This window comes from Haplochromis burtoni, unplaced genomic scaffold (assembly GCF_018398535.1).
Source record: "Haplochromis burtoni strain Fernald_Lab_line unplaced genomic scaffold, NCSU_Asbu1 Contig_88, whole genome shotgun sequence".
NCBI classification, from domain to species: Eukaryota; Metazoa; Chordata; class Actinopteri; order Cichliformes; family Cichlidae; genus Haplochromis; species Haplochromis burtoni.
In genome coordinates this window covers 675,332-703,254 of record NW_024582449.1, presented here as the reverse complement: position 1 = coordinate 703,254, position 27,923 = coordinate 675,332, and the positions used below count along the sequence as shown (strand labels likewise).

Sequence of the window (27,923 nt, the reverse complement as noted above, 5' to 3'; positions counted from 1 at the left end):
TCTCACTGTACTTGACTTTTCGGAGTCTATTTCTCTCTGCCTATGCAGCAGATAAAAAAGGAACCATGTGGTAGATGTATATACACACACACACTCTGAAACTGATGCTCAGTGCAAACAGGCATAAACACATACACTCCAATAAAGGACAAATCCCGAGAGACGGAGAGTACAATCTCAGTCGACGTGAGAAGACAGGAACAGGAAAAATAGACAGGAAAAAAAAACACATGCATATTAACATCCTTCCCATCTCCTCTCGCATCCACTCTACCTCTAGCTCTCTCTCTCTCACTCCCTCTTTCCCTCACACACAAGCACAGACAGACCCCCCTCTCACACAGGAGTAGATAGAGAGTGGTGAAGAGCAGAAGGAGCTGGGTGGCAGGAGGGAGGCAGGAGGGCTGTTGTTTATTGAACAAAGCCAGGAAAGGAGCGTGCAGTCCTGGGAAGAAGAGCCGCTGTGAAATGCCTCGAAGGGAGCCCGCCAGCTACTCCTGCAGAGACCTGAAGGTAAGCGTCGTTCACCGCCGATGGAGGAGGGAAAAAAAAGCAGAGGAAGAGACAGGGAGAGGAAGGCAAAAGAGGAGAGGGGAGGTTTTTAAAGCCATTGATGCATGATACGACCGTGGCACCTCGTCCAAGCTGTCTTCTCTCAGTTTGACTGCGAATGGCATAGCATGACAGCATTATTTGTTTGAGAATTGACAAATAAAAAAAGTGTGCATTACTACAAGGAGAAATCCAAAACTGTGAGAATCCAATATCCAATATTTAGAAACAGCGAATGCAATGGCCGATTGAAAGAGAACATGTAAGCTAATTCAAGAGGAAGAGACCGGGAAAAGAAAAATGTTTACGGTACTTCAGCAATAACCTTTATCACCACATCTTGCACTCCCCCCCTCCTTACCCCCACCCCAATCCTATGTCACTGCAGTGATATATAGATCATCACTATGCATCCCCTCATTGCAGGGGGCAGGGTAATCAAAAAGGCATTGAATATCTCTGACGCAAGCAGAGAAAAGCCTGTCAACACTTCTACTGTTTGTGCCTATTTGGGCTCCGAGCTGTAGTTCTCTCAGTACAATGCAGGAGTTTTACAAGCGCAGCAGCGAACCTAAAGTGAACGTGCATCTGTGTGTTACTGTAAGTGTGACTGTGCGCGCGTGTGTGTAGAGGAGGGGGTCTCGCACGTCCAACATGCAGCGCAGCATGTTTGGGCTTTGCATGTTTCTTTTTTTACATTCTATAAAAGTTGGAGATGAAGCAAAGGACACTGGGTCGTGATAGCTGCTGGTATGAATATTGCAGACTGCATCAAAAGTGTTAAGAGAAAATAATTCCTCTTTTCTGGCCTGGAGATTATACAGCTGCTCGCTTTAATGTCTCATGCACCCCACTTTTTTTCCCCAACCTCCCTTACTGTATGGCGGACTCTGTGGGAGACACATCTCAAGAGTTGCTGCTGTAAAACTTTGATGACATTGCAGCGGGCTTAATGGTCACATTAATTGATCTCTAAAGCTCCTGTCTGTCCTGGTATCGTCTCATCAAGGCACATCGGGAAGACGGTGTCAAGGCAATGTGCAGACTCGATCATGATTTTTTAATGTGGAGGAATACTAAAGCCGATGCTCTGATCATTAACCACATTTTTACACATCACTCAAACTCAAACCCAGAAAAAGGGAAAGCCCGGGGTGATATCCTAATGCTGAAATTTGCAACAAAAACCTGCTTATTTGCCACACTCGACGTTACTTTTAATCACTGCAATTCACCGTGACCCTTCTCGCATCTGCTTGAACAGTGATTTGCTATTTCAAGGCTGCAGATGGAAAGTGTGAACTGCTGTGATGTAATGCTTTTTGATAGATAGGCCTTTGACCTCATAGGGCTATCATTGCAACTGTAATTCATGGCTGTGCACCTCATTCCCCCCTCCTACTAAGCCCGTGTTCAGATCTCCCTAACAAGTGGACAAAACAGGGCAAAGGGCAGGAATAATGCTCAGGAGGATCTAAAGAGACTCTCAAAAGACAAGACAGTGTGAATAATTAATTGGATGTGTTTATTTTGTTAAGACTGTGTGTCTCAAGGGGATGGGGAGAAAACCACATCCGCGATTCTCTAATACCACAGTGGCACATTTGTGTCAAGAGATTAGCCAGCCGTGAAGATTTTGTCTGTCTTTCTTTTGCTTTTTGCATCTTTTCTTTTTTTTTTTTTAGTATCACACACCCTGGAAAATGTGCATCCATCTCCGAGTGCAGCTCAGAATTACAGTATCTTATTTTTATATAGATCTACATAAAGATGCCTTATTTATGCAGCCCTACTGAACTAGTTGCCATCTATAAATTCTCCTTCAGTTTTAGCTTGTGCTCTTGATAAACTACTGTCTATAATTCAAAGCCCCGCCACTCTGTGAGCTGTACATGCAAGCAATCTGATGCTTGTGTTACTTGCAAGAGACAGATGTGCTGAATACAATTTCTTAAATAATCTAGTCTTTCCCTCAGGAAGATCAATCACTCTGTTTATGCGCTCGTAAATCTGCAACCAATGGAAATCTGTGCTTGTCCACTGTATGTTAAAGTGGCACCTACAATGCTTATGTAGCAGATTTATAACATGGCACACTCTCTGCTTCTGCCACTTCACAGAGCGTGCGTTTTCTCTATAGTCTCGTCACACATAAAGTTGATAGAGTGCATGAGACTGCTGCTGCTGTTGCTCCAGCCTACACACAACACAAATAAACCTTCACCCTGTGTTTGGTAATGAGATGACTGCTTCAGGGATCACTGCTTTGTGTCATGGTTGTCTTTTTGTCCAGCACACCTATACTAACATAAAAAAAACATTAAAGCATGTCTACACTTCTACATATACCTAGGGTTACCCATCATGAATGGGAAAAAAACAGCTTTAGGGATCTTGTAGCTTGATGCAGTGTTTTTCTGTACGTGGGTAATTGCCAAGAAATTTTTTAAAAATTGTTGGATGTTTCAGGACACTTTGCTCTGAACATCCCTCAGTGAGCTTTCTAGTAACATATGCTGTCCAGGTGGTGTGAGAGGATTAAAAACTAATGCTGCAAAGCTACCTCTTTAACAACAGGACTGTGAAATGTACTCTGTCACTGGCTACATTTTAAAAAATGTGAAAAATTGTCACATTTCCAGGATAAGTGGACATGTTCATGATGGGCCGCGCTCCTTTCTGTTAGCAGCAGGTTATTGCTTGCACTATCCTTTATTTACTATGTTAAGGGAGAATGCTTCCACTATGCACATGGCTGCCTTTGTCAGGCATTGCAGTCTGTAGGAGATGTGCATTGATGTCTCATATCCAGTGGATAACATTTCAAGCCAGGCCAGTTAGCTAAATCACACAAGGGCAATTGCATTGTGGGACATTTACATGGTGCATGTACTTGTAAATATCTGTCTTCAGACATGCTGGCAGAATTGGATGCTGTTTAGTTTGAAATGCACCAGTCTGCTATTTTGTTTGGCCAGTATAACAAATGCCCATGAATATCATTTGCAGACACAATGACAGCTTGACTAAATTCGATCCATATTGTGTAACCATGTTTTTTTCCTTTCTCTTTTCGTAAGAACAATGCGCATTAATCAGCATTGTGATAAATACAGCTTTTTATACAGAAGAGCACATACTGCTGATGCACATACTTAATTTTGAGCACTCGAAAAAAAATTACAATAATAACGTCAAAAAGGATGAAAATGTAAATACACCTCGGATCTGTTCTATCGGATCAGAGTGATTTTTATCAGGTTTTATGCACGGGATGTGAGCATCCATCACCAAGAGGAAGATGATGGATCTGCAAAGTCTCCGTACATTTACCATTCATTAGCAGAGATGCAAGAGCAACGTGCTGCACGGTTAAGGCCTATGGAGTGACACCATGTTCTTTTTTAATTTGACATCTTTTGAAAGAATGTTTTCAAGATTGCTCTGCTTTTTTGCTTCGACACCAACTTGCTTCACATTTATGCAGATTGGACTCACTCACAGCATGTCATCTGCTGTCAGAAACAGAGGTTTGAGCTTTCCGCTGAAGGACACATCATCAAAAAACTGAGCAGAGACCTTGTTACTCTGCTGCTATACCCAACACACCGGAATAAGGTTTGGGTTTGTTTTGTTTTTTCGTTTTTTAACATGCAACTGACAGACCCTAATCTCATTTCATTCTGACTTAGTATGTGCTGACTATGGAGAAGGAGCATCCTCAAAGGGACAAGCACGGGGACACAGTGAAGCATGTTATGAATTCTGATCCAGATCATGACCTTTGGCTCTTCCACCATTCTCCATGTGCTGCCCGGCGCTGCAGCCCCACCCCTACCATGCTTGTGGCCTCACTTCACCTCATCTTCCCCTCCTGTTCTGTCCTTTACAGTTAGATGAGGCAGAGGATTAATAAGCAAGTACACTAAGACTGATTTTGGATGCAGAGAATTTGTATCAGTGGGTCCAATTTATAGACTGCACAGAAGAAGTTAGGGGGTGTTAGGGAGCATATCCACCTCTCTGCCTCACACATCTCACTTCTGTTTCCATCACGTCTCTCACACTTCAGGCCAGCATGGTTGAAGAGGGTGCGATTTGGCTCCAGTAGGTGTTGGGTTTTAATCCCATCGACTCCCACTTCAGCAGCAATGTGAAATGGCCATCACCTTTTCTTTTGTAAAGGTGCTCATCTTAGTGGAAGACTGACATTTTTGGCTTTGGTGAATTTTTTGTAAAAACTGTACAGTAGTGAAAAGACTCAATCAAGGAAGGTGTGATGCAAAGGATGTGTGTGTGAGAGAGTGGGATGAATCATTAGGAAAATTATTTCTCCAGTGTGAATGGAATGTCTTGGTGCAGCAGTGTCACTCCGGAGAAGGTCATTCGAAGGAAGGGCACAACTGGATACACTCAGCTCACTATCGGGCATAATGGGAAAATGGTACATGGTAAGTTGGTAAGTTCGTGTGTGTGCGTGTGTGTGTTTGCAGAGCCTGGAGACAAACTAGCTGGGGACATTTTTAGTCATTTGACCTGCCCGACCTCAAAGTGTCATAAGTGAGCAGAGATAGGGATGAAGCCATGTTATTTTATGGGCCAGTCTTAGCCTTGGATAATCATGACAGGTCCAGTAACCATGACTGAAGGGAGGAGTGGAGAAGCGTGGACAGTCAAGCAAATACAAAGCTCTTGTGCTCCTGTAGAAAGACTCTACCAGTGCAGATATCTTTACCATGCAGGGACTGGTAAACCTAAATCTAGCTGACGTCTTAATGTCTTAAGATAATCCTAAAAACATCTTCACAAAATTAGCAACATCTGCCTTTCTTCTCTTTTTATTCTAGTTTTTCTTATTCTTCATCCTCAGCCTGTGTTTTTACTTATTTTTCTCACTATCAGCACCATTTGTCTTTCTTTTGTTGATGAAACAACAGAAAACACTCATCCATGAGCTCAAAATCTATGGATGAGATCCTCCAATAGTCCTGTTTTTACTGTTGAACTAAGGGATACTGCTGTGTTTGCTGCATATCTTGCTGCCATTTGTAACCCTGTCATGCTCAGCAGAAAGGTCAATGAGGAATGGTGAAATGAAGCACCACTGTCAGGTAAAAGTCTAGTGTGAAGTCACTAAAAATGCATGCTGTTTTATTTGTATTAAAAATACTGCAGATTTTATCTTTTATTTTGGATCCTGAAAGTTATTCCTGACTGGGGCGAGTGTCAGCATTTCCAAAATAAGCACAATTGCAAAGCTTTCGGACAGGAAATAAGGAAAGCACAATCGATAATCTCCACATAATGTGAAATAAAGAAGAAATTGGGGGATTACTGAACCAAACAGTTGATCAAGTAAGAATTATAATTCAGGATTGGATCTGATTCAAGGGCTTTATTTGCATGTTGTTGATTAGTATTGATGTGAACCTCTCTTAGCTCAGTTACAAGCTCGCTCTTACTTCACAAAGCTGACAATACAAGTTTCTGAAGTTCAGGAAAATATAGGAAATTAAATCACAAAGCAAATTCTATTCAGTACCAGTCAGCCCCTGAGGGGAAATTATAGTGCTTGCTACAGGTTAGACGGAGAACAGAGCACATTTTGCTGCGCTCTGTATGGATAATTGTTTATAGCATGCGGTGTCAGCAAATAAGGGAAATATATGTAGTGTAGATATCCCTTAGGAGGCAAGTTGCCTGGTTTACTAGTACCTCTTGGCTTTAAACACAATAGATGAGTGCTCTTGTTATCAGGACACAAACACAATTCAACCAAAGCATCCTGTCACTCTTCGGGTAACAAGATAAATGCTTGTTACCCTCTTAAAGCGCTGAGATAAAACACCCCAGCTGGTATCCATTTCGAACACTTCTCATTCGGGCTTGTTGAATCTGCAACTGCGAGCAGACACTGCAATTACAGCCTTTCTGAAAGCGCACACGGGTCTGGAGTTCACAAATCTCTGGGGAATCATATTTAATTCATGGGAGAACCTAAAAAAATGAGTCAGAAAGTGAGACCTTGCAACCCCTGCAATGTATTCAGCAAGTTATGCTGAAAGCTTTGTGCGCACCTCTGCTGTCTGTCTGTCTGTCTGTGTTTTCTCTGCTCAGATGCCTGTCACGTCACTCTGCCCTTTGCTTTGGACGAACATTGTCAACACTACATTCCTGTGTGGATCTGGTTTGTGACGTGGTCCTCTCACTTCCCCTGTGCTCGCTTTTGTATTCCCTCCCCTCGTTTGTCAGTGATCAAATAAAGTAACATCAAAGACAGATGGCAAAGAAATGTCAGGTGTTGTTAAGGTCAAGAACGAGCCACAAAGGTAATTTACTGTTCCTTTGCTTGGTTACTTTCAAGGCCCCGTGTATCCCTTGTTCTTTGAGCAAATTAAAAGTATCTGATTTTCAAATAACACCCAGGGGCTCTATAAATTAATTGCCTCTTTTGGGGCTCCAAAGGTGTAGTAAGATTGCTTCCAAAACTAGGGCTTCATCTGAAACCCCACATACACACCACTTCCCTCTAAAATTATAGTAGTGGCAGTAATTAAATCCCACATCATTCAGGAGACGTTCAAAGTGTTCCCTTTCTACTTTCCCTGTCACTTTGGACCTCACACAACAGATGTTTAAAAATACCTGTTTTGTAATACAACTCAACAGCAGAGGAAAAACTCTTTAAAACCGCATCACACTGCACCGGAGGCTGTCACAGCACATCACCTACTGGCTTCAGTTGTGCTAAAAACAACCACAAAGAAAATATGTATTCTCATTTTATATTGGAATGAATGTAAAGGGAAGGAAACAGTTGAAGGTGCTTATTTCTCTGCCACTAACTGATTAAGAGAATAATCATTAAATTTAATGGGCAGGATGATAAATAGAGTGAAAGCAGTGTTCGGGGTTTTTTGTTATTGTTGTTTCGTTTTTTATCGAGAGAGCAGTGTGTGCGAGTGGGTACACACAGTCACAAGAACTGGCAACGATGGCGATGAGGAGCCTGCTCTTTGGGAAAATGACATCATTAAAATAAAAATGTGCAGCTGAGCCTCATCATCCAGGCAAATTGGTCAGCATTGGGCACTGGGTCACCTCCAGCGTGATGAGGTCAGCTAATCCCTTACTTAGGTCTTGTTTGGTGGTTATAGTCAAATATTTAATATTTACTTCATGAGTCTGAACTGGAAATAAAATTAAGGGAGGAGCACATCAGGGTTGTTCAGGTGCTGACTTTTGCCCTCACATCCTCCATTTGTGTGCATTATTTTGTGCATGAAATGATGCACAAATGATTTGCTTTGTCAAACCTAGTTTACAAGAAACTGAATTCATGGAAATGCTCAGCCTCACAGCTGATATCCTCAGTGTGGTTAGGTTTATGTAACAAATGCTCACATCCTGTCTTGTGATTCAGTCTTGACCTCAAATGTTCCCTGCGCTGTGTATACCAAAACATAACCGTGAAAAAATATTCATGCTTGACTTGCTACATGCAGATAGTGCATTGCCAGTACAGTTATTGGTAAAACATGCAAACTACACTGTCAGCAAACATTTTGGCACGTTCAGTGCTCTAGTTTGGCAGTGTGCTGTGTTCATTAACTAGCAGCGTGCGGCCATGATGCTAGCTCTTCTTGGGGGTGATCACGTACAGCAGTTTTTTGAGCTAAATACTAATAAATACATATGGCTGTGTTCTCACTGATTAAAGCTCAACTCAATGTCATTCAAGAAACCAGTTTGAGGTGACAGGAGTTTTGTGGCACCAGAAGATGGGTGCACTGTGGTCATAAAGGGATAACAGGATCAGCAACAATACTCAGATGGGCTGCATTACTTAACTGGTACAACTAGACGCATTTTCTAATTTTGATGACATAATTGGGATCTGTGTGGTCTTCTGCTGCTGTAGCCAATCTGCTTCATGTTGTGCATTCAGAGACGCTCTTCTCCATAACTTAATTGTAATGAGTGTTTGGTTTGTTTGTTTTTTTGCTTTGTTTTTCAGTTGTTGTTGTCTCCCTGTCAGCATTTGGTCATTCTCCACTGACCTCTAATATCAGCAAGACATTTTATGCCAGTGAACTGCCACTAACTGGATATTTTGTGTTTAACTGACCATTATAAAAACAAAAAGGTCAGGAAAAATGGGAAAAATCCTAGCAGGTCAGCAGCTGTCTCACGTTCAGATTCACATAAATCACCTTTCTTCCTCATTTCTGACACAGTTTGAACTTTAGCTGAATGTCTGGGCCATGTCTGCATTCCTAAATACATTGAGCTGCTGTCTTGTGATTTGTTGGTTAGATATTTGGGTTAACAAGCAGTTAAACAGGGGTAAAATATAAAGACATTTTGTGCCTTTATATTTTAAATATAAAAATAAGCTTACTTTTTCTTTTACGCAGCAAAGTCAAGCTGCCATAACAGTAATTTCCCCCCACAAGTACATCCCTGGAAATGCCTACATGAAAAAAATCTTTATATAGACTTTTGAAAAAATATATTGCAACAATTACAACTGCAATGGCTTGACCTTTTTTAACCTTATAGCTTTCTGTGACATCTTAATATACCATCTGGCAAACCCTGACATGATGACAAATTCATGCGATTTCAAAGCCATTCATCCATTTTCTGCTTATCTGAGTTCTGGTCTTGGAGAAGCAGTCTGAGCAGAGACACACCTTCTTTCTATGCAGCCACAGGCCAGATGAGACATGAGCTCCTAAGTGTATCCTCTTCAGGCCAAGTGTTTTGGGTGCTCAAAACACCTTGCCTTAAGAAGTGTCCAGGAAGCGTGCTGTTGCCCAAATTGTCTTCTTTCAATGTGCCATCTCTATTCTGAGTACTTCCTGAATTACTGAGATCCAAGAGTGAACCTAGAAACCATTTGAAGTTTGTTTTATTGAGTCTATTTTGTAAAAGAGTGCACTTTCATGGGTGATGTTATTCTTTCATTTTCTACCTATATGTTGTAGGCGTGGTTTAATTCAGTTTTAATTAGATTTTATTTATATAGCGCCAAATCACAACAACAGTTGTCTCAAGGTACTTTATGTTGCAAGCTAAAGACCCTGCCAGAGATTAATAATAACTAATGATTAAATTCAGAATGGTGTAAAAACACAGTTAGTGGGGGGGGGGAAAAAGAGTGAAGAAGAAACAGCAAATCAACACTCACTCAACTCACCTCTCATTCTCACCAGTCCACCTCTTAATTTCAAGCTGGACCCTCATCCCTCCTTTGAACCAGGCCTGAGATACTTTATTGGTGCAACAACTCCTTCCCAGTCTGGAACCTACCATTTTTTTTAGCTTAAAACCACTGCCTCAGATCTGGAGGTGCTAAGGAAAACTGCCCCAGTGTAAGCTGGAGGTCAACAATCCACAAAAAGCAGAGTCGAGATCCTGTGAACATAAACCAGACAGCCTTAAAACACTGGCTGCGCCTACAAATCCTGTCTGCAAAAGTTATGACCAACATATTTTCCAAAGCACCCAAATCTTGCTACAGTTGCACACGGACCAAATCAGCTTCAGTAATGGATGCAACTAAATGCAATGTGTTCACGCAATACCTGTATCTGTAATGCAATACCTAGGGGTTGAAATGTAAAAAGCCTGAGATTGTACCTACAATGCAGTATGTACTCTTTCAGTAACATGGCTATGACCTTTTATTGTTTGTCGCATTGGTTTATTTTAAAAAAACAAATGACCATTCTGGAAATATGTTTAGTATAACAAATCCCATGAAGCACTTTTTCATTTTCGACAGGTTAGCTCCAGCTGAGGATGGCAGGAGATTCCCGAGTCCTAATGGACCACAACATGGAGATAGGCGTCACCCCTGCACAGGTATTCGCACAGTACACACACTGTATTTTGCCCAATCTGTATTACTTTATATTTAAACAACTGGGAGAGATTAACTGTGAAATACTAGAGAAACTATATGAGAGAGTGGAGGTGAGACCTCGTTTTTGGGAAAGCAGGGGTAGAAAAATAGATGAGATATATATAGAGAGAAGATAAGAATGAATAATATGGAAAGATCTGACATTGAAAACAAAGCATTATGGAAATGCTTAAGAACTTAAGAACTTATCTACCCTATAAAGTAGATATGCTGTAGAATTATTGAATAGATAAAATAAGTACTATGGACATGAATTAAGGCTACCAAAGTGTAATTTTTTTAGTAGTTTAAATACCGGTAAGTGTTTAATTCAGTTTACCTGGCAGTGAAGATAATGACCAAAAAACAGCCATCCCAAATAACTAGTGGAGTTGTTATCCATCCTGAATTCCCAAGCTGATTGAAACTTATGCAGCTTACTCAACCTTGTCTGGCGAGGCTCAGTGAGAGAAAACTCCCAGTACTTACTAGTGCCAAACAGAGACAGCTAATGAATTTGTTTTAAGGGCCATCACCCCCAGGGACAGTATTGACTACAAAGGCTGGAGTTTGGGCAGCACTAGCTGTGATGTCTTCATCTATCACTCAATTAACCCAGCTCAAAGAGTGGAAATGAAAAGGCCTGTTTTGGCTGTCTTTCATTGAAAACCTCTGTAGTAGCGTTTAACAACTCGAGAAAACACGGCCATACGTCAAGTCATCTTGTCAGTAGAGAAGAAACGCTTAAAGCATTACCTTAAAAAGCAGTGTGCCGACTGCATTCTGCATGACTGTTTGATGCATTTTTCCTGACTATGGTCTGTAATAAGGAACCGCATTGACATTTAGTGAACGCACGGTCATCAAGCCACTAATTGCAATGCAGATCAATAAGAATAGTCTTTCAATTCTTCTTTTTCGAAATAGTCCTTAAAAACTGATTACATTAAATCTATATCTAGAAAATCAATAGTATATAGATGTGACCTAGCACAGCTGCAGTTAAAAAGCAGCTGACACAGTAAAACGATTTGAAAATCAAAATAAAAATCCGGCAGGTTTTATTTTTCAGGCATTACAATCAAAGGCACCAAAAAGGACACTGTTTGTGGCTCACACTGTGCTGTTCTCCAACTAAACTACGATAATGATCATCCCTATGATGGATGTAACTTTCCTGTTGATGAACGTGTGGCTGTGGGGAGAAATGGTTTGCAGGTGTAAGATTAGCAGAAAGAGACACAATCGTTGTCTCGTCTTGACACAATCATTTCATTTACCAACTGAGATCTGACAGCGTCAATGTCTCAATAAAGAGTCCCTGTGCTTTTCTGAAAGGTCCCTTAAAACATTGTCTTTGGTGTATGTTGGTCTTTTATGTATTTATTTGTGTAAGAGGGAGGCCAAAAAAACATTTTTTTTCCAAATCATGTTTGAATTTATAGCTACATTGTGAAGCATTGCCTTTTCTAACCATAAATAAACTCAACAAAATATGATATTATAATATGATATTATAATAATGCCTACAAGTGTAAGGTGATTCTTTAGTTATACATCAGTTTTTTTAGGGTCTTTTAAAGGGTCTTTTAAAGGATGGTGGTAGATCTGTTCTTATCCGAGGTTGCAAATGTTCCATAGAGTGCAAAAGAACACAAGGGACAGGGAGGAAGGCAGGGCACAGTTGTGGAGCCAGATTGCCTCGCTGGAGCTGGGCCAACATAGACAAAGGCTTGAGTGTCCTTGTGTTCTTGTTGTGTCCTTACTCTCTGTTTCTTTTTTGCCCTCTGTGTATACATAGACATCTACAAAGTGACTTTATAACGGCTCTTAATTTGATTTGCCTCGCTTATCTTCTCTCCCTCACCTCTAGTGTGGCTTAGCAAAACCTGATAGAAAATCCCATACTGCAGTGATAGTTAACACATACATCTTCCAGCACACTATGCCTAACAAATTCTTCAGAGCAAATCAATGCGGGTAAAATATCCCTCTAATTCTGTCTTTTCATGCCTAATTTCTTTGACCGTCTTTCTTTTCCTTACTTTGGCACTCTCTGTCTTTTTTCTTTCACATAGGTGAAGAAGCTTCCCAAACATTTGAGGGAGCCTCAGATCTCTACAGAGCGAACCCACCTGATAGCCGACCCAGTGAAGAAGCCACGTCAGCGCTACGTGCAAAAGGATGGTAAATGCAACGTTCATCATGGAAACGTGCAAGAGACCTACCGTTACCTCAGTGACTTGTTCACTACGCTGGTGGACCTACGCTGGCGTCTTAGTTTCTTTATTTTCACACTGGTCTATGTAGTCAACTGGCTCTTCTTTGGGTTTCTTTGGTGGCTGATCGCACTCATCCGTGGGGATCTAGTGCATGGTGACGAGGAGGGCTGGACCCCCTGTGTGGAGAACCTTAATAGTTTTGTCTCAGCCTTCCTCTTCTCCATTGAAACGGAGACCACCATTGGGTATGGTTATCGTGTAATTACCGAAAAATGCCCTGAAGGTATTATACTACTTTTGGTGCAGGCCATCTTGGGTTCCATTGTCAATGCCATGATGGTGGGCTGCATGTTTGTTAAGATTTCACAGCCAAAGAACCGTGCTGAGACCCTCATGTTCTCACACAACGCTGTCATATCGGTGCGAGATAACAAGATGTGCCTGATGTTTCGGGTGGGCGACCTGAGGAACTCTCACATTGTGGAGGCATCGATTCGAGCAAAGCTGATCCGCTCACAGCAGACCAAAGAGGGGGAGTTCATCCCGCTCAACCAGACTGACATCAACATTGGCTTTGACACAGGGGATGACCGGCTGTTCTTGGTCTCACCACTCATCATCTCTCATGAAATAAATGAGAAGAGCCCCTTCTGGGAAATGTCCCTGGCGCAAATGGAAAAGGAGGAGTTCGAGATTGTGGTTATTCTTGAGGGAATGGTGGAGGCCACAGGTATGAAGGGGGTAAGATTATCAGGAAGGGGTAAAGGAAGTATGGGAGGGCATACAAATGAGGATAAGTCAATAAAAAAAGAGATGAGGAAATGTTGCAAGCTGTGAGCTAGGATGGATTAATGGATGGAGAGGCGAAAGAGGAAAGGTGAGCCTGCCAGTAAGCGCTGCTGACTGGAAATGGTGTAATTGATGGAAAGACAGAGATACTAATTAAAACCTAATAATAATGCATTAAAAAATAGAAGACATTTTTTTTATATCTTTCCTATTCCATATGGGTCAGTTTAGAGTCAATAAATTGTTTGAAATGTATATTTTCTTAATTCCACAACAGTTGTTGACTGTTCTTTTATTTAATCTATAACTGCAAAACTAAATATTTCTTCCTTCAACCGAGGCAGACAAATAAACTCTAAAACCTCTTTACAAATGTTTATCTGTACCGGCATCTCTACTGTTGCTACTTCAAAGTTTTGCCTTTGATACTGTTTATTTTCAATTCAATGAAGCGTACCTACCTGCAATGTTGGCGTGTGTTTTTGGTAAAAACCAAGCAGTCCTGAAAAGTGCTGCAGACTGGTTACATTAATGGCGCAGAGATGACCAGGTGTATCTGTAAAGTTCCAGAAAGTATTTCCCAGCTTAAAACTGCAGTCAAGGCTAAAAGTTCAACACAAGTCATTTGTCAATCTAACTTGTTCCTGTGGTTAAATCAAGTATTGTTTATATGCCTAACCTGCATTTTTTAATGGCCTTTGTTGAAGGACTTATTACAATATACTCATTTTAAATTAATTTAATTATACATGCTACTAATTTACTTTATTGGATTGCATCATACTTCACATGAGTTAAGGAGACACACAGTGATTAGCGGTCTGATGATGCCACAGTTGGCTTTTTGAAAATTCTAACAAACCATCAAATGACCTAATATGACCAGACACAGCTTTGCATTCGTGTGAATATTTCTGCTCTATTTCATCTTATTTATTTATTTATTTCCTTTTTCCTGCAAAGCACCAGCAGTCATCCCACTTCCTGCTCACACTGCTTGATACTTGACTCAGGCATTAAATCACCTTTCGCTTCACCGGCAGAGACCATGGCATCATGCAGGGGTTATGTCGTCACTGTCCTTGACCGCTAGGCAACAAACTAATCTGACCATCCACCAGCCCTCCCCCACTTCCTTTTTTGTATGTGAGACTTTCATTCTGTGCGTGAGAAAGAACACAGTGACAGACAGAAAGCTACCTCAGGCCCAGGCTTTACGTGTCGTTAATAAAAAGTCATTAATAAACAAAATATCCTGCGTACGACCTCACGTGGATGTCGTCACGTATATTTTGGAAGCGATACATACGTGGGTGGTGAAACTGGCTTCATGCTCTCGCAGCCATTACTTGTTAGCTGTGTAGCCTGTGGTGTGCAGCATAATGGTGAGTCAGGCTCTGGAAATCACTTACAAGAGGTGCTTCCACATTATTTGTTTGTTTTTTGTTTTGTTTTTTAAAAAAAAAGCAAAACACAAACATGACATATTAAACCAAATTTTGCTTTTCAAGTGTAATTGCAATAACAAAGCGGCTCTCTGAAATAAAAGCAGCTTATGATACACTTCACAGTTAGTCAACTTAAAATCGTGGGAAAATGTCACGATACAATAACCGAGTCTAATGAGTATAAGATGAGTAAAATTATGCAATCATGTTCACACTTTTTATTCCAAATTTAAATTGGAGTTTAAAATAAAGTTTAAACTGAATGAGATTCTTACACAAGACTTTGGATCACTTTAGCTGATGCAACAAAAGCTATCAATTTCATATTTAATTGAAAGCAAGGAATGGTTTTACTTTAATAAAAACAAACAAAAAAATAGGCCACCCCTGCTTCCCTCACTCCCTTTTCTATAAAGTCTTAATGGGAATTACTTATTAATACTTATTATTATTATTATTGTTATTATTATTATTAGTAGTAGTAGTAGTAGTAGTAGTAGTAGTAGTAGTAGTAGTAGTACTTATTAGTACTTATTAATACTTTTTTAATAATACTATTTAATAAAAATAATAAAACCTTTTTTAAAAAGTTTTATGACACCTATTTGAAAATTCCAAAGTGGTAATGTTGTGATTTGATTGAAAAACTTTCCTACATATCCATAGATGTAGATACTAACGAGCCTGTTAAATGCTATATAAGTGATAAGTGCTTATGGAGAAGTCCAGCACAACAGGATAGTCTTTCTCCCATATAAAATGAGGTCATCGCACCAGCTATTTTGCTGGAAAGAGCAGAGATCCAAACTTCCCTGGTCAACAGCACAAACACCTCTGCCCTGTTGTAAAGGGGGGACAATGAGGTACAATCAAGTTTTTATGAAAGTACGCCATATGTAGGCAAATAACATTGCCGTGCAGTCAGCTATGAGAAGAGCACACAGAGACTGTGTGCAAAGTGCAAATAAATGATTCAGTCTTCTTTCATTAATTGGCATGCAGACTCAAACATGCAATCCATATTGTATTAACTCAATTAACAAATATCCATCTATCTTTCTCAAAATAGCCATACCCGACATGAGAATACTGGTGCCTTGGTTTGAGCTTTTATGCTGCAACACAGCATGAGAGAGAAGTCATTCAATGATTGCAAACAGCAATTTGCTGACCCTCCTTTGCAGTGGAGGTTTTAGTTATCTTAATAACAATAATAATGATGTAAAATTCGTCTTTCTTTTTTTCTTTTTTTTCCTTTTTCTTTTACAAAATGTTGTGGTGTAACAAACAGGACGCTGTTGATGTCTTGACTGATTTTGGGAAAATATCCCTTTACAAAGTTGCACTTTTGAGGAAAGTCTCTTCTCAATTACATCACAGTCCAGTGCAATTCAATAATCCATTTTGGAGGGTGGCTTCTTTAATGAGAATCAAAACACTGGAATGAATCCTGTGGCCAAGAATTATGGAAATGTGGGGCAACATTTATTAAAAACATGGGAGCAAATTGTATTACATGTGCATGCACTACGTTTTATGCACTCAATTTAGTAAAGTGTGCCTTGCTTGTAATTTCCTCATTGGCTGCACTCTGGCTGTGACTTTGAGTCAGACTCTAAATTTAAGATGTACGGTCACGGTAAAAAGAAAGTACACCCTCTTTAAATTCTAAAGTTTTACATATTGGGATATGATAAGAAATAATAAAAGTGCCTTAGATGAACTGCAAAGCAGGAAATATATATTACACAGTTTATTCAAACAAAACAATGGCCAAAATTCTGAAACACTTTAATATAAAAGGTACACCCTTGATGTTTCCATATAAACTCAGAGAATAAGTAGCAGCTAGATGCTCCTAATTAAATGCACTTGATAAAGTGATCATCAGCAAGTGTGTACCTAAAAGGTAGAGCTTTAGGTATTTGTCAGGTCTGAAACACTCAGTTTAAAACAATGTTTGGAGGAAATACATTCAATTGAGTTAGATTTTCCTTATATAGCACCAAATTAAAACAACAGTGGCCTCAAGGCAATTCAGATTGTAAGGTAATGGCCCTGCGACAATACAGCAATGATCCTAAATCTAGTCAATTTGGCATAAAGTCGATCATCTCCTGTGAGAAAGATCATTCACAAGTGGAAAGCATTCAAGACAGCTGCCAATCTTCCCAAGAGTAGATATCCCAATAAATTAATTACAAGGTCAGATTGTGCAAGGCTCAAAGAAACTGAAAAAAGAAGAGCAAGTTGTTTGGATATAATGCATAGCACCATGTTGGTAAAAACCAAACACAACATATCCACACGTACACCTTATACCAGCTGTAATGCATGGTGGTGTAGGGCTAATGATATGGGCTTGTTTTGCATTCATAGTCCCTGAGCACCTTGCAGTCATTGAGTAGACCATGAACTGTACTGCATACTGAAGTATTTTAGAGGTAAATGTGAGTCAGTCTGTCCTAGAGTGAAAGCTTGCCCCAAACTGAGTGATGCAACAGGACAATGAACCCAAGTAGACAGAATCAAACAGAATGGCTGAAAAAGAAAAGACCTAAACCTGACTGAAATCCTGTGGCAGGAACTTAAGAAAGCTGAGCATAAATGCAGGCCCACAAACCTTGATGAACTGATACACCTTTATAAAGAAGAGTGGGTCAAAACTCCTCCACAGCTATGTAAGAGATAAAGTCATACAGCATCTTCACTCACAAAACACTCACTGCGGTACTTTAAAACAATAAAGCCACTAGAGGTTTGTTGTCAGCAACATACAGCAGATGCAGTTTTGATGTTTTATATTAGGAAACTAAAACTGTACGTGACCATGCTTCATTCTATTTAGTACTTGCTGTGATGGAGGCCCAGTCATATACACTATGTTGCTAACAACAAACTTTGCTGTCATTATGAGAAGTGTTTCTAAACTGAACTGAACATAGTGTGTTTGTCCCCTGTGTCCTTGACAATATTTATATATAAAATAAACCCTCTTTTATGCCAGTTCTCAGAATGCAGAAAGAATATTGCATCATCATCATTGTTGCTTGTGAAAACAACGGTGTCTGCACTGCTGTTTTTTGTTTTATACTTTGTAAGAAAATTCATAAAACCGATATCTGCAGCAGGACCCACAAATATAATTTCAAATGGTGAAAAGAGAGACAAAAGAAAAGAAAAAAAGTCAATATGACTGTCAGAATTAATATAAAGCAAACAATCTTTTCAAACACTGAGATGGGGCCATTAAAGTTTAATACAAACAATAACTAAGCTTAGAATGAAATTTCAGGAGTCATTACTTATTTATTTTTTTATTTAGTTAGTTGGTTCGTTTTCATTGTTTATGTTTATTTATTTGTTTGTTTGGTCATCATTTGTGATTCTTTGATAGAGGCTGATTCTTGATTTACAATACAAAGCCTGCAGCCTATGTATCAGCAGTTAAGTTCATTAGAGCATGTTTAATAGCAGATTTTCAGATTGAAGAAGGATGGTCGATTGTTGCGAGGTTTTTGCCTCGGCCCACAAACAAAAAGCAGAAAGAAAGTCACAAGATAAGCCCTCAGCATCTTTGTTCATCAGAGGACATGTGTGTACTGACAGGAACCCTTGAGGGCAGAAAACAAAAGAGACAAGACCCATGGTCAAGTTACAACCTTCAACTTGACCTTTGCAATTTAACTTTTTTGATGATACTGTTTATATGGTTTATCCGTTAGCAAGATTACTACAACTATTTGCACGATGGACACATTGGTAGTAAACAAAATCACCTAGAAGAGACTAACATATTATGTGTCAATGATGTTCTAGGCTCTATCACTGTCACTTACTGTAAGGATATGTCAAGTTCAACAAATCATTTCCACCTGGATTTCAAGTCATGGTATGCTCACAGGTCATGATCTTTTTCCATGACGGCAGTTTTCCATGGTAGCCTTTTTCCTTTGGAAAAGAATCTGTTCCATTTTCCAGCAGGCATGATACCATGAGACTTAAAGTTGCACCTCCAAATGGAAACCAATGAAATATATGGTTTCCATTTGGAAAATCCTTTTTTTAAATTCACCCTGATTACTACATTTGTGTGGCATTGTTTTGGAGGAAATGTACTCGTTGCACTCACTGTATGGATGAAACAAATCTGAGTCCTCTTTACAAGCTGTAGAAATCTCCAGATACTGCTTCTGCAGAAGTGACCAAATTATCCTAAAAGAAACATCAGTTGTTTTTTTTACTGTATATTTATAATGTATCACAATGAAATTTACAATAACAATCTACACATGGCTATCAGGAGGGTCTTTGTTTATTAAAATGGCTAATAAACAAGGTTGCTAAAGACAAAGCCTGTGCACCACTACATGCCAACAGGAGAAGGTACTAAGGATCTTCATTGCACAGCTTAATGGATTTAGACTACTAAACTAGGGCTTTAAAACAAACACATCAAATACTATTTCAACAACCTTAAAATACACTATAGAATCTCTTGTCATTAGGAACTGAAAGATGTTATATTTCACAAGTTAAATGTGGAAAGTAGGCCACTCATATCCAGAGGGAAAGCTGAAGAAAATGTGCAAAAGCCTCTCCTCTCACACTAGATACCATATCAGTTTCATCCCATGCTTGATGTTTTTGGGGATGTTACATAGATACAGATTATTTATTTCAAAGGTTATCGATGGAAAGTCAGATGTTTGCAGTTAAAAGTGATATACAGCTACATATCGAGCGTGTGAATGATTGCTCCAGCTTGGAAAGTTGTGGCAGTGATTATTTTGTGGCTATTTTAAAAGCTGTAAGTCTTATTAGCTAATTGACGCAGACTTTTCAAAGCTGCTGATATAAAAACAGACAGAATACTGAGAAGTGGGAAAACTTACTTTGCTGTCAGAAGTTTATATGCACTCACTGTGGGCACGAATGCCATGGTAATTTGGGGTTTTAATGATTTCTTTGAACTGTTCTTTGTTCCTGGGTGGAATGATTGTACAGCACACATCTTTATTGAAAAACAAATTGCGTGGACAGGTTTCCATACAATTTGGAATTCTTTGTTCCATGCAAGGACAAAAGCACATCTATACAGACCCAAATCTATACAAACACTTGAAGGTTATATAATGCCTTTTAACTTGATAAGCCTTAGGCATATTGAGTAAACAACTGCAGATTCCAAGAGCAGTATTTCAAACAAATCTATGTAAATATAAGTTATTTGGGTATGGCACCCCTTTGCCAAGACGTAAAAGAAGAGCCAAACTGTCACAGAGAAATGGTTAGGATGTTCATAATAAACCCAGGAACCATTAAGTCTCAAGCTTGCCATGAACTGGAAACTACTAGAACATCAGTGTCACTGTCCACACTCAATTTATTTTTCTAAAGCCCTGACCTCAACCACATAAACATATGTAGACTTTGCTTAAAAGCCAGGTACGTACCAGGAAAACTAAAGAATTAAGTAATCTCTAATAATTCTGCAAAGAATTTGGCTTAAAAGATCCAGCCAGAAATATGCAAAAAGCTCATGTCCAGTGCAACAATATTTGGACATTTAGCCAAATATTAGTTTAGTTCCCTGTAGGAAGAATTTTGTCCCTGTGTGGATTAGAGAAAATTCACACTTGTGCACTTAATGTTTGTATTGTAAAGTCATTAAAGATGTATGCTGTTCAAATTCCACCCAGGAAAAAGAACAGTTCAAAGAAATCAATAAAAGCCCAAGATTAGCAAGACATTTATGCCCATGATGAATAATGTAAGCCTCTGAGCCCAACTTTATATGATTAAATATTGAAATGCTCCATTTTAAAATTGCTTTAAAGTTATCAATGAGGAGGTATGGTGAAATACTGTTTTATTATTTTTTCCTCAATAAAAAAATGCAGTGGTTTCTGATGCTAGCTGCTATTTAGCTTTAGGTCATATTTAATTTATTAACAAGAACGTATTAACTGCACCACTAACTTTCTGCAGCTCACATTTTTAAGGCTATTTCACACCAGCTACCTACACTGGAAGAAAAACACAGTTATAACTAATGACAACGATAGCAAGAGTTCGACTTAGGTTAGCCAGTTTTCTCAGCCCTACAAATGATATGTAAACATGAGTGGACATTTGCACTTGTCATAAAAGAAATCATGCAAAGGGACTTTTACAGTTGCACTGCTCCAGTAGCTGTGCCACACATCCACCATGTATAATAACAAGACCATGGATGTAGCTCATCAAAAAGGAATGCTATTTAGTTGGAGATTAAGTATCGGAATTTCACGAGCCGGACCACGCCTCCATACTGCTCCTTCTGGTTCTCATCTATATAGGTTCCCCCAGTCCTACAAGCTGTTCAATCTTGTTTACGTGCCCTACCGTCCCTCCCCTTTTCAATTCTTCCTCTTCAGTCCCCTTCGAGGCCTTCCCCAAACCACAGCTCAATTCATGTCCAAGCCATTCACCTTTACCTACTAAAATGCTGTCAAACATAAAATGAGGACGTTATTTATATATTGTTAGTGTTACCAGTTACACTTTTGCAAGCAGAAATGCTGTTAAAAAATATATTGTGAATGCTGCCTCCCAAGTCTTATACTTACACCAAGCTGTTATTGCTGCTATTTGAGTAACACACCTGTGTTTAGCCACAGTGTTAAACCATACTTTAATACTTTACTGAGCAAAAGCTACAAACATACAATTAACATGTGCCTTTAGCATTTAAATGAATCAATGTGTAGTTGTTTTGCCTTTTGACTATCAAAGCATGTGCACACACAATATTGGCATGTGACGTGTACTATTTTTATTCAGATTTGCTTACTATTAAAACACAACTAATGGAATATATACAGTCTTTTTTATGTGTAAACTCAACAAACTAGCCAAATACTTCAGTGTTTAAAAAAATACTCTAGTTATATGATTGGAGACTGATGATAGGAGTGTAGAGAAAACAGTATGTACGTCTTTGCTGTTCTTTTGTAACCATGAATAATTAACTGATGCTCTTTCTCCCTATGCCTCTTTCTATGTCATTGTGTGCTTACCTATCCACTCTGGTTGTGTGTGTTTGGCTCTCTGGTTTCTCATGTATGGACCCCTCGGACTGTCGTGTGTGCTCTTTGATTTTGTGTGAATGTTTGTGTGTGTACATACACCTGTCTTTACCTTTTGGCAGGGATGACGTGTCAGGCAAGAAGTTCGTACCTGGACACTGAGGTCCTGTGGGGTTACCGCTTCACTCCAGTGCTATCCTTAGAGAAGGGCTTCTACGAGGTAGATTACAATAACTTCCACGATGTCTATGAGACCAACACACCCACCTGCAGCGCCAAGGAGATGGCGGCTAAACTTCGCGAGGAGCCGTTATTGCCACAGCTTTCCCTCCTCAGCCCTGAACCCAAAATGCATACGTTTGACCCCCTAAATCGACTGTCACAGCAGGATCCACTGAGCCAAGATGAGGAGATTGAAGAGAGGGTTTCAGGGGGTGACAGAGGGGAGACCAATGGCTCAGCCGCTGCTTTAGAGGAGCTCCCACTTGCTGACAGACTGTCTGACTGATGGGTTTGACAGCTAAAAGCCCAGAAAACTTTGGATAAAGACATATGACATTATATGGTTTCATTTGGTCAATGGCCGGCTTGGTCCATTGCAGCACTCAGAGATAAAAGACATATCTCCAGCCACCAACTCATGCAATATTCCTCTACTAGAGTGTCAATCTATAGTATAGATTGGTTTTGTAGACAAATAGTCCACATACAGAGAAACACATGTACAGTATCTATATCTACACTTACAGGTGGGGGGGTTCAGATTGTGTTTTTATATACAATAATGACCACTTACTGCTATAACTCTGACAGTTCAAGTTGTATAATGTAAACTTGAGCGGAAACTGGTAGCCATGACAGCTTACCATGGGCTTATTATGAATCCAGTATTCTCATTTTAGAGTGTGTTAATTCAGCTTCGTTAAAGCATAATCTCATAACTCAGCTCGTGTGTCTGACAGCAGCTTCTGTGTGGTAATGGAACCTTGTTATCTGCAATTTTTTGATTTAATATAGGAGATTATTATCCTTTCTCTGTCACTGTTGTTCTTCTGCGTCAGAAATCTCACTCACCTAGAAGGAAAGAGTCTTCAAGTATGCACAAACAAATAAGAACATTATGAAGGCAATGTGTGCCGGCAACCACAATCCAGTGTTATTTTCTTTGATCACACTTTTCCTCACGTCTGTGCTGTCTCTCGTTATAGATGTCTAATTCTGTCCTCGACACACTGGGAGCCTTGACCCAAAACAAACCAGCTAGTACCTCATTTTCTACTCATTTTCAGGTTTTTAAACTAAGAATAACAACAAGGCAAATGCTGGCAAAACTGCATAAATGTGCTACGGTATGGTTGGTTAAAGATTTAATTCACCTGCCCACTGCAGCAAATGAAGCTTTCATTTCAAGCCCCTGGTACATAAAGCACAATTTCTTTATAAAGGGGACTCCACACTGACCTACCCTACCCTCCCACCTAGCCACCGCCACTGGCTAATGCATGTCAGTTCTAGTTAAAACTAACATCCAGATATAGCTTTCAACACTTATATGTAATGTTCAAGCTCAAATCCTATTTGAAATGCTCTTGATTTTTATATATGACAATTTCAAATGCTCCTCAAGCAAAATGTAATATTTCATGTATCCTTTTTATGTTTTTTTTTTTTGTTTGTTTTAAAAGCTTACAGATAATCAACCTTGATATTTTCAGCTGCATTAAAGCTAAATATACTAAAGATATAAACAGGATGTCTTATTTCGTGACTTTAGCATCTGGCTAACTTATTGCTGTCCTTTTTCCCCCCCCCTTTGAAGGTCACCCTCAGCTTTTGCCCTATAATCTGGCACTTTTTTAGTGAGCACACACATTCAGTCTGCAAATTCACCACCATCACACAAGCCCTAGATGTTTCACATTATATACTTTATGGTCCTTTAAACTTTAAACTATGAGAGCCATTTCCTACAATATCACTTTAGACTTGTCCTTGAAGGTCACTTGAGCTTGCATGGATGAGGTAACAGGAAAAACAGGGTATTTTTTAGTCAGCCAAATTATACATTAATTAATTCTACATTCATTCTACAGTATACTGTCACATGATGTGCAATTTTAAAATCACCAAAAGAAAACCCCCCATTTTTTGGGTAATTTCTTTTATTTAATTTGATGCCTTTTTTTAAAAATGATTTTCACTATGACATTTTGGCACCTTAGTATATTTATCATTCAAGTGAGGTCATTTTTTTCATTCCTTGAATGTCATCTGTTTTCTGTGTGTTCTTGTGGGAATAAACATAATATGGCCGAAAGAACAACATGTTCCTTTTAGATAATCTGCACATGTACAAACAAGTGTATGGGAGTCTATGAATGTGTAGGCATTTCGCACATGATGTTGCGACTGAGGATTTAAAAGTACCTTGATGTGGAGTGACTCTGCACTCTATCAGCTGATGTGTGATAAAATGACACATTTAACTCAAGTGGCTCTGGGTGAAACGACTGCGCCTCGTACACATGCTACCTGAAAACTGGATTAGCTGTGCATCAAATCATGAGAAGGGAACTTTAGCAACCAGCAATTATGAGTGCAGAACAATCTCGTCTTGCATTTAAGCTTGAGGCAAGGAAAACAAATGTGGGAAGATTAGAGCAACTTTGTTTCCACCACACATCCCCAGCCCCTACCGCACACCTGAATTTCAAAAAATGGATTAACATTACTGTGGCTGCTAGAACCTTCAGGACTTAAACAGTTTCCCTGAGTCAGCTTTGTGTTTTCTGTGACTACGATTGAATTTGCATGCACAACAGCCAGCAGACTGATTAAGAAAGGCACCGCAGCTATTAACTACCAACAGAGAAAACACTGCAGAAGTCACAGGGGTAATGACATTTCAAAGAGTACAACCAGTTAGGAAAATGAAACATGGTGTTACATTCAGTGGCCAGCGTGCCATAGAAATTCAGTGAATCACAGCAATGTGCTGTCAAGGCTATTCTTGTCCAAGCTATTAAATGTGGAAGTTGAATTGCCAGCAAGCTGACAGACCCTGATTCAAATCTGAATAATGTACGATGATGAATATAATGCATCCATTCAGTGGTGCATTGAAATAGATACCCAAGGCAGGTGCATGGGGATGAGCGTGTGTGTGTGTGTGCGTGTGTGTGTGTGTGTGTGTGTGTGTGTGTTTGCGAGAAAGAGAGAGAGAAAGAGGAGACAGACAAGACTGCACAGTCATGACAACCTCGTGCCAACAATGACACATGCAAACAAAACAACACACAAAATGTTCTTTTATTATTTTGCCAAGTTGCACATGCTATTTCTGCCAAAAGGAAATCAAAGACAGGTACATTTCTAAAGATAAAGATGAATGGCACCACTTCAAGACACTAACTATTGTTCGTCTGCTTAAGACGCCTAGCTAAAACGCTCCCCCTTCTGTTAAATTATGCATGTATTGAATGAAGAAGAAAGCACGTTGGCCATTAACATCTCAGTAGTCAGAATAAAGCATCCTGCATGAGGGAAAGAATCACAGTCCCTGAGAGACAGCAGGCGGGGATGACTTCTGCAGTTGTTTGAGTTTTTTCCATATTCTTTTTCTGTCCATCATGTTTTGTTTTGCAAACAAGCTGACCCTGTCAAACATCTCCCACCGAGAACAAACACGGACAAACTGACAGAGCCGAGTAAGGCGAGCAAATACTTTATGCCCGTGCTGATTTGAGACGTTTCTTTCTTTCAGAACCCATCCAGAGACTAAAAGACAAGCTCCTAAACCCCATTGTCCCATTTTTAGCAACTATGTCTCCCTGCTGCAATTATATCTTATTAAGCATTCAAATCTCCTCTTACATGATACTGTAATGACTCCCCTCGTTTCATTCCCTTGAAGCTCCCACTGGTAAAAGACGGGTTCGTGTCACTTATATCTTTTCTCTCCCTCTTTGTCTCTGTCTTTCGTGAAAGGCTGCAATTTAACTCCTTCGCTTGCGTGTGCTACACACATCAGCAGAAGGCACTTTTGCACACACAGCTGTGCACGTGGTCTGCTGGGTTTCCTGGGAATCTTTCCCTGCAGTGTTAGTCAGAACAGAAGCTGAAATCCTCTTGAATCCAGCAGTGAACGTGTTAGAAAACGTTATGTAATGCAGCTTCAGATGGAGGAAAGGAACCAATTGCAATTTACGCGGTGACGTAATTCAGTCTGCTGTTTGTTCATGATGAAAATTTGTCTGCTGCAAGTCAGTTATACAGTCTGTGGTTCAAGTAGTTGCAAATCCACATAAAAAAGTTTTCTGAACTTCATAAAGCAGCTATGTTGTTCTTAGAACACAAATATGCTGCAACCCTTGTGTTAAGGACAGCATCATCACCACACACTCCACCGTTAAGTCAACACAAAAACTTTTAAAGATGTATAAAAAGAGAAAATCGATAGCACTGCGAGTTGAGGAATGATCTTTTTCCCGAGTTTTGAATGATACAGACAGATGGAGGCACAGAGTGAAACAGAGAAACCTTTGCCTTTTCCAGCCAGTAGACAGAGGTCTACCCTTTGATGTCAATGGCAGCCTTTGATGAGGATTTCTATGGCTGTAGAGTGTGGCTGCAGATTGAGCTCCCTCAAATTTACCTGCTAAGAAGAACAGACAACCAGGAAGAACCAAACATACTGAAGGAACTAGTTAGTGTTAAAGTTAATAAAGCATTAGTACAACACTAAGAATCCAAAAAATTCATGCTGATAAGATTGTGTGGTAAGGCAAATATGAAGCGATAGCCAGCACCTGGCTGACAAAGTTTTCTAATGCAGAAAATCTTTCAGAATAATTGGGTGAATTTTTTTTTTTTATGGTGGGCTACTGTTTTTGCTCATAGCTCACATTATGTCGATGAAATTCTAATTCTGTATAATTCTAAACAGTAAAGCTAAGATGAACAAACTATGTCTAGCTACTTCCTGTTGGAGAACTCAACGTTAAGGCTCAAAAGGGGAGGGGTCAGGGGGAATCGACCTGCGACAGCAGTACTGTTCATATGTCGCTATAATAAACCAAGGGATCTCCATTTCTGTCTGTTTCACGCTTGAGTGGTTGTCTCATTTTTGGGGTCATCTCCCTGTTGCTAAGCAACATCATTAGAGGGACTGGGACCTGATAAAGATGTCACCAGTTCTGATCACATAGTTCATAAATTACCAGACTGTGACTGTGACCGTACATCTAATGATGCCAAAATGCCTGTGATAGTGAGCACTGCACTAGTTTTTCCAAACCATAGAAGAGAAACCATAAAAGAAAATTCAAAGGATTGCTTCATGTTGGAAACTTCTGGAGCATTTTTGTTCCTAATGCCCTGTGAGCCAATTCTATCACTCAAGGCCTTGTTTTAAACACCATTGTACAAACCAATGGAGCATACACTGCTGGATTAATTAACAGTAACCTTTTAGCGTCATTGTCAGACATTGCTTCTACATTAATACTGCAGTGATACACGAACAGAACTTAGACTTACTGTATGTGTGGGAGAGAAGCCTTAGAAAAGTGTAACCACTTTGCAAGCTTATCCTGATAGTGGAAATAAGAGCAATGCCGCAAACCTTGAGATGCTTAAGATTTTTAACAAAACAGGCAGATTATCTGAGAGGTTTCTTTACTTTGATGAAGGCGTTCCCAATCAGATGCTTTCCAGGTAGTACTGCATGGTGGAAAAAAATGTACTTTTCTGGATTCACAATTTTTAACAAGATCCCCAACAGCACTGTTGTAATGCAAGCCCAAACCATGACAGAGCCTCCACAATGTTTTACAGATGGGTGTAAACACTCCTTGACCTCCACTGTACATACTAATATTTGAACCAAGGTTTTTAGGTTCAAATCACTGTATAAGATCTGTTGCCACTGATT

The 27,923-nt window shown here is 39.6% G+C and overlaps 1 protein-coding gene across 1 annotated transcript; it reads left to right on the top strand.

The window, feature by feature from the left end:
- The first annotated feature begins 66 nt into the window (after window positions 1–66).
- Window positions 67–27,923, top strand: kcnj5 (potassium inwardly rectifying channel subfamily J member 5). The gene is made up of 4 exons (XM_005927286.2): window positions 67–513; window positions 10,343–10,422; window positions 12,541–13,414; window positions 22,114–27,923. The coding sequence occupies exons 2-4, from the start codon at window positions 10,360–10,362 to the stop codon at window positions 22,497–22,499; spliced, it is 1,323 nt and encodes a 440-aa protein (XP_005927348.1). The 5' UTR covers window positions 67–513; window positions 10,343–10,359; the 3' UTR covers window positions 22,500–27,923.

Bases quoted from the DNA above. Each gene is read 5' to 3' on its own strand.
- kcnj5 (XM_005927286.2), top strand. From the start codon at position 10,360: ATGGCAGGAGATTCCCGAGTCCTAATGGACCACAACATGGAGATAGGC. The intron at 10,423-12,540 runs GTATTCGCACAG...TCTTTCACATAG, and splicing joins TAGGCGTCACCCCTGCACAG to GTGAAGAAGCTTCCCAAACA. The intron at 13,415-22,113 runs GTATGAAGGGGG...ACCTTTTGGCAG, and splicing joins GGGAATGGTGGAGGCCACAG to GGATGACGTGTCAGGCAAGA.